Source organism: Chanos chanos, chromosome 10 (genome assembly GCF_902362185.1).
Source record: "Chanos chanos chromosome 10, fChaCha1.1, whole genome shotgun sequence".
In the NCBI taxonomy this organism is placed as follows: Eukaryota; Metazoa; Chordata; class Actinopteri; order Gonorynchiformes; family Chanidae; genus Chanos; species Chanos chanos.
Window position 1 is genome coordinate 10,260,230 of NC_044504.1, and position 7,454 is coordinate 10,267,683.

Consider the following 7,454-nt stretch of genomic DNA (forward strand, 5'->3'; position numbering starts at 1 on the left):
TGCAGTTAGGCCTCAAAACTCTGTTACAACTGGTTACACACACACACACACACACACACACAAGCACACATGTATAGTTGACTGCATGTAGTGAACATGAGTTATAGTTAAGAGAAGTATTTTTTCCCCAATGCAGTGGTTTAGTAGATGCCACAGAAGCATTCTGAGCATGCTTTTTAAAATTGTGGTTCCTGGACTGAAAAGATAAATAACTAGAGAGAATGAATTGTGTTCTCATCCATAACACTACCACAGATACTTCTGACAGACAAATACAGTAATGTTTCTTTAACAGTATGTTTAAAAATGTGAAATCTTTAAACATAATGAAATATAAGCATTTGAATTAAAGACTAAAAAAAACTAGAGTTGTGGCATTGCAAAATTGCATCCTACTCAGCTGAATGTTTACCTCTTGCCTCTATGGTTTTTCCCTGTTTGCTTTGTCTTGAGGGGAAATGTTTGTATCTCTGTACAGACGTGTCGACATTGTTTACTGGGTCTTTAATGGTGTTTAATATGCACCAGAAAGTTGGCTCTCGCAAAGTAAAAAGATTGCTTGCAGTAGTGTGGCGTCCGTGTGTTTGGCTTCAGATTGCTTTAATCTCTCTCTCTCTCTCTCACTCTGCCAGAAGCTTATTATAGAGCACTCCCAACATTATGTGTAATAAACTCCACACTGTAAGTACACAAATAGCTAAGGATTCCTCAAAGTTAATTTCACTGAATTTTCTCTCCTCACCTAGAAAACTGAACTTATTCCCTGCTCTAAAAGATAAATGAAATTTTCAGCCTTTCTCTTTTTACCATGTTGGGGTGTGTTACTATACTTTATTCCATAACATTGTCTAACCTCGACTGTTCTGTAAGTCAGAAACACATGCTCTTGTGGATAATGAAAGTAGGTACCTTGAGAGCTGTATATGTGACATTTTTCAAGGGATAGCCTTCGTAGCAGCCATAAGACAGTTTATCTCCAAGTGCATTTATTATATGTATAAACCAGTGAGTAGTTATTCACAAAGATTGCTTCATTATTCACAGTTAATAGTGACCATGATTATGTATACTTTTCACATTTGATGCTAATAGTTACAAAGCTTCTCTTTGTCAATGTCCTCTCAAGGTTGAACATCCTTCACCGCATTAAAGAAGAACCTTGACTGACATGAAGTCCTTTGCTTCCTCTGCTTGAAGAAGAGCTTTTGACAGAAGCCATGGAGGACCTGTACAAGGACAGCATTCCTGTGGAGATGGATCATACCCAGAGTGAAATTTGTAGTGCTGTAGGAGCAGGGGGTGATGGGATAGGGAAGCTCAATACTGAGGGCAATCCTGTTATCTCTGCTGAGGCCTGGAACCCTAGCTCACCCACCCTCACAAAAAGGGCTCTTTCCCCTCTGGTAGGTGTCCAGGCTAGCCCTGTTGTGGCCCCAGCTGCTGACTCACCAGGAGGAGTGGCTCTCAAAGTGGCCACCACTGTCCTTCAACCCATTTGCCTAGGGGAGAGTCCAGTTGTGTTGCCCATCTTGGCTGGAACAGCTACGCCTCATGTTGGGCAAGTAGGGGCAGCCCCTTACCTGGTGACCAGCCAAGGCTCTATGTCTTTGCCTTTGGTCCTGGAGCAGCAGGTCTTTCAGCACGTAAGCCCCCAGCTTCTCCAGCAGACTGCCCCCTGCCCTGCTCTCTCCCTTCAGAACAATGCACTTTGCCAGAATGCCTCACTGTCCCTCACTGCACCTCCATCCTTGGACCAGAAAGGCACTAGTCCTGTGCTGGATGCTAGCCTCTTGACCCTCCTTCAGAATCCCAACTTTGCTGCCATTCTGCAGGACCTCTTTCCCACCCAGGGTAATAGCTCTGCCAACTGTAATGTGGCTCCTTCTCCCCAGACTGATCCCTTCCCAACTACCTTCCTTCCTCCACCCCCTTTCACACATCCCTGCAGTTCCCCTCTTGCTCCTCTAGTACCTCCTGCCACCCTGCTCATTCCCTACCCAGTAGTTGTGCCACTTCCAGTACCCCTACCCATACCTATCCCAATCCCCATCCCAGTCTCCCTGGGTGAAGACTCCAAGGTGGGTACCGATCCTTCAAAACCTGCTTGCACTTTCAGCAGAAGCACTCAGACCAAGACTGGTGACATTTCCCTTCATGTGACATCACCCAGCATGGAACTCTCTCAACAGCCCCCACTCCCTCCAGCATCTCTCTCAGTTACAGAGGGAGAGATTCTAGATCTGTCCGTCAAAGCCCGTCCACATCAAACCAAACAAGAGGTCCAACAGGTTCAGCAAGATACTGTCCTTGACCTGTCTGTGCCCAGTGTTAGGAAAATCCAATCATGTATTCAATCATGCAACACTCAAGGGGCAGTTGTGTCAGAGCGAGAGCAAGTCTGTCTCTCCAGTGATGAGATTGGTGGTGGCAATGCCTTGGCTTTGGGAGTTCTGCGGCCAGTGGACTGCACGCCTAAACTGGACTCAAACCTCTTGAGTGGTCTGGCGTCTTTAGAGTTCAGCCGACAGCATAAATGGGTGGTGGACAGCGGAAGCAGTAATACCATCACTGGGTCCGTCCATGAAGCAACGCTCGGAAGGAGTGGCAATATTGAGATAGTTAGCACTTCACAGACTGCAAAGGTCATAGTGTCTGTGAAGGATGCTATGCCTGCAATCTTTTGTGGCAAACTCAAAGGATTGTCAGGAGTCTCAACCAAAAACTTCTCCATCAAGCGGGATGCTAGCCAGGGAGGGTATGCGGCTTTACCAAGGGCACAGAGTGACCAGCGGAGTGAATCCAATGACTCACTAAAAAAGATCCCGAAAAACCGCGCCATCAAACTAAAGAAAGTCAGCTCTCAGGAGTTCCATATCCTGCCCATAAAAAAACAGCGACTGGCTGCATTCCGACCCAGGAAGTGACAGGGCTCTGGCATGCAGGGAAAAAGGGATGAGAACCTAAATAAGGAGAGCAAGGCAGGAAAGAAGGTAAATGTAAGTACTTATTGAGACTAGATGTGGACTAAATGAGGAAGAAGAAACTAGAAGTGAAAACCATTCACTGGGATTTTTGCCAAGCTGTCCAGACAATTAAGAGCAATCTCAGCAGCCTTGGTCTGCAAGATGAGCAATTGATCCATTCATTATAAAGTCATCAGAGGGCTTCTTTAAGTGTCTGAGTCAACAAAATGAAAAAGGCATAGAAAAAGCATTGAAAAGGTATCATTGTTAGAGTTTTTCCATATTTCTTTCTTTCTTTCTTTTTTGCTTTCTTTTCTTCTCTTAACCTGAACCTCTTCTCTCCTGACATGACATACGTTTTGATTTAGGTCACACTGGCCTATGAATATTCATGAAACTTTGTTCCTTGGTGTAAACAGACATACGCTTAGTGGTTTGAGCCAAACATGGACATTCTGCCAGGTTTGCGTAAACCTCTAGGGGCAGTTTAACTGTTTTGTGGTGTGGTAGGGTTGACGTATTGATTTGTCATACTCATTTTCACACATTACACAGGATTTCTTTCACAGTGTCATTTTAACAAACTAAACAAAAGTGGATGGCCATATGGAGGGTTTTGCATAATAACCTCTGAGGTTCTCCTTGTAGCCACAGAAATGACGTTAAGTCAAGCAAAACATCCTATTTGAAGGGGGGAGGGGAGATGGAGGATGAATAATGACTTGTCAGAACTCTGGTCTCATTTTCATTAAGTGAACATCATCATTTTGCATCACCATCTGTGCAAAGACAACAACAAAGATTTCTCTTGTTTGTTTGTTTATTTATTTTTTACTTGCACTGTTTGTCTCTCTATCCTTAGTGACAGTGATTTTTTTTTCCTGAATCAAATTGGAACAAATGTTTAGGAGTGAGGCCAGTTCTGTTCTTACAGCGTCCATTAAGTTTCTTACTCAAATGATCAAGGCAAACGACAATGTCCGAAGTTGGGTTTTTTTATGCACTGTGACTTGAAGAACAGTGCCTGAATCAACAACCTCTCAGCACAAACAGCAGCCTGATTTCAGCTGAGTTCGTTGGCAGTTTGATGCTCCACAGCCAGAGGGAGGAGCAGTTTGATTCCATGTCTTGAAGTCAACAAACCATATGTCAAACCCAAAATGTTGATGTCTCTGGTGTCACAGGCAGTTTTTTTCTGTCTGTTAAGTTGGCTCAAATAGACAAAGTTAGAAATTTGCACTCAGCCCTAATTCAAAGCTCAGAGTCCCATAATTTTACTGACTATCTTATCTATACAGCATTGGCATGGATTCACAAAATGACCTCATCAGTCACAATTGAGTCTCATTTTCCAGGGTCTGTGGTGGAAAGTATTTTTGTGTGTCAGTTATTTCATATACCATTAACTGTCCACTTTTGAGAAGTAGTTTTGTCTTTTTGGTTTTCTGTAGCTTCACTGTTGTCATGATGTCTGTTGATCTGTGTTAAATGAGAGACTGTGTGTATGTTTGTGTTTAAAAAAAAGTGTGCACATGTCTACATAGCGGCCTTATCACTAAAGGTCAGCTTTAACAAAACAAGGGGGACACAAGAAAAAAACAGGCAGATCTACAGACATGTTCCACTAAAGTCTGGTGTTCAGTATCAAATGGATGGAAATCTTGATATAATATTGTAGCTGAAGTGTGTTGTTTTTACCGTATTGTGTGACTGAAAGATGCTGTTTTGTTCTGAATGATGATGGATGTGGTTAGCCATTGATTGCACCTACACATCAGTCGGACAACTACACAATATTTTGACAGATACTGGAGATATACAGTGTAAGAATTATGTTCTTGAGATTTACACTGTGCAGAAGGGTATACTGTAGACTAAATGTATTATGTCTTCAGATAACCTTACGTTTTACACAGTGCTATAGGGAAGCCTTGTGCTTCAATATCCAAGTTAACACAAGCTAAGCTTACTGGCAGTAGTAGACCTTACCGGGGATTCAGCCACAGCAGCTTTAAATGACTATATGTGTCTCACTGTATGCTTCTTTCGCACTGTCAACATAAAATTAAAAATAGTTCTTCAGTTGGCATATGCTCTGGCTGTCCGGTAACTTGGTTTATCAGTTATTGGGAGGATTCTACACAGTTATGGCTACTTTATAACTTACAGTGATTTGAATTCAACTGAAAGTTTCTGTCCAGGTTCTGTTTTATTTTTTAACTGTAATGGTCCGGGCCCCAGTATTGTGTGAAAAATGATGTTGTGTTTCCAGGGTTTCTATTGGCTTTGGAGACAAATACTGGACTCTCTGAGCTTCTAATGCCATTTCGCCTCCCATCTCATTTGAAATGACGACACATCACGTAAAAAAAAAAAACAAAAAAAAAAACGTCTGCGTGTCTGCACTCTTCAATATCCATATTTCCTTTTGGTTGGACTGTAAAGAAAAACAGATTGCCATTGTCTGTGTATGAGGCTGCAAAGAGAAACAGAATGGCCTGATTTGTGTCACAGCTAATGTTTTCTTCGGTCTTACATGTCCTAACTGGATGAGAGGTAACTATGTTGGAAAAACTGTGTTCATTTATGTATTCTAGCATTCTGTAATCCCATTTATCAACAACGTGTTATTTTTAGGCACTAAATGACTGACTTCATGACCAGGGGCTTTATTTATAACAGATTATAGGGACAAATCTGATTGTAAGTAAAATCAAAGCAAAATACTTGTTGAGACACATTCATGATGTGTAAAATGTAGCATGTTTATGGTTATTTCTGACATTTTTATCCACGTGTACATCCGAAGGCTAAAAATTGGCCAAAGTGAAAGTTTAAGCGACCATAAGGTTACTCCACATTTAAACAGGTTAACATAACATCTTCTTAAACACAATCTTAGTACATCATTAAAATGCAAGTACACGGTAATTATGCACCGAGATCTGAATAAAGGTGTCATGTTTACTTTTGTACCTCATAGTTGTGACGCAAATGAAAACATACACTTTGACTGCGAGTGTCCCAACTTCGCCACACAGCTATGCTTGTGGAGGCATCCATAGCTAATGAACTAGCGCAAACGGAGTTTATGGACAGACACTAGGACATAGTCTGAGTTAGCATGATACATTGGTGCATTTGGTAAACTAAGCCCTTGGTGCATGATTTTGGTTATTTACTATGTGTTTGCCTTTCAGATGTGTTACAGATCATTGCCACTCAGTAAGGTTAACTGGTATTTGCAATGTGAAATCTTTCCTCAAGACACCGCTCCATCAGAGACAGATATTTTTTGGTGAAGGACTTAATGACTGTTGATACTAGGCAAATTTATTTATGTTTTGGACAAAGACGTTCCTGATACCTGTTGTGTTGCGCAAGAGTATTTTGTAGTTATTGATATTTAAGTATGGAATGAAGTTTTTCTACCATTAACCATAAATTAATACTTTTGTAAATGACTGAGTTGAATGAAAATGAAGGAAAAATTCAACGGTTTCACCAGGTTGTATTTTTTTTTTTTGGTTTGTATAAGTTTTATTGTTTAAATTTAATTGTGTCTTTTAAAATATGGAAAATGTGTATGTAAAGGTGCATGACCTTTTAATATTCAATGATTAAAAATGTTTCAAATATCAACAACTGTACAAACAATGTGTTTCAAACAATGTTTTTTTCTGGGAAAAGACAAGTTCAGGGAAAAGACAATAATTTCATCCTTTGTTTTATGAATTCTATGGCACATACTCTTCAACATGTTTTCTTATTAAAACAAACACAAAAAAATCTCAAAAATTAGTAAGTGAACGAAATAAGAGTGAGAACAGATACAAGTAACCAATGCTTTCAAAAACAAAGACTAATTCAACCTGAGGAATCTCAAAGTAAAGCAAGGCAATTTCAATGTTGTTGTAAGAAAGGACATACTGTGGTTTTTTTTTTTTGTTTTTTGTTTTTTAACTCTAAGCAGAGTATAAAGGATTGGAAGGCAGTATAAGTTAACTCTAAGCAGAGTATAAAGCATTGGAAGGCAGTTTAAGTTACATGGCCTACAACGTTACACCCTGTCCCATCAAGCTCAAAATTCCCCCTTTCATATATAATATGCTCAGTTTAAAATATTTGTTTTCTACAAAACAAAATGTACATTCCTGTTGCTGATTTTTTTTTTTTTTTTTTTATGGTTAAACCCATAATACATCTATGCATTCTGTCCCATTAAAACTGATAATCACATAAGGTAGGCAATCATGGAAAAGCTGAACTTCCCAAAAACGCAAACTCTGAGAGTGAGTATTATCACAAATCTATCACAAACTCGCCTCTGAAATAAATAAAGTTACAAAACATTGCTATTCATTTTAAGAAGTGCTGATTAAGAGCACTGGGTCTGGATCTGTGGTCTGTGAAAAGACATCACAACCAAGCAGAAAGCCCGACATTTCATTGCGCCTGCGCTTCTCCGTGTTCTTCTGAAGAGCCACAAGC

General features: G+C 40.3%; 1 protein-coding gene across 1 annotated transcript; it reads left to right on the forward strand.

Moving 5' to 3' along the window:
- Window positions 1-1,217: 1,217 nt before the first annotated feature.
- rai2 (retinoic acid induced 2) lies at window positions 1,218-2,924 on the forward strand. Its single transcript, XM_030787335.1, has one exon. The coding sequence runs from the start codon at window positions 1,218-1,220 to the stop codon at window positions 2,922-2,924; it is 1,707 nt and encodes a 568-aa protein (XP_030643195.1).
- Window positions 2,925-7,454: the final 4,530 nt, after the last annotated feature.

Coding starts and splice junctions, on each gene's coding strand:
- rai2 (XM_030787335.1), top strand. CDS start 1,218: ATGGAGGACCTGTACAAGGACAGCATTCCTGTGGAGATGGATCATACC.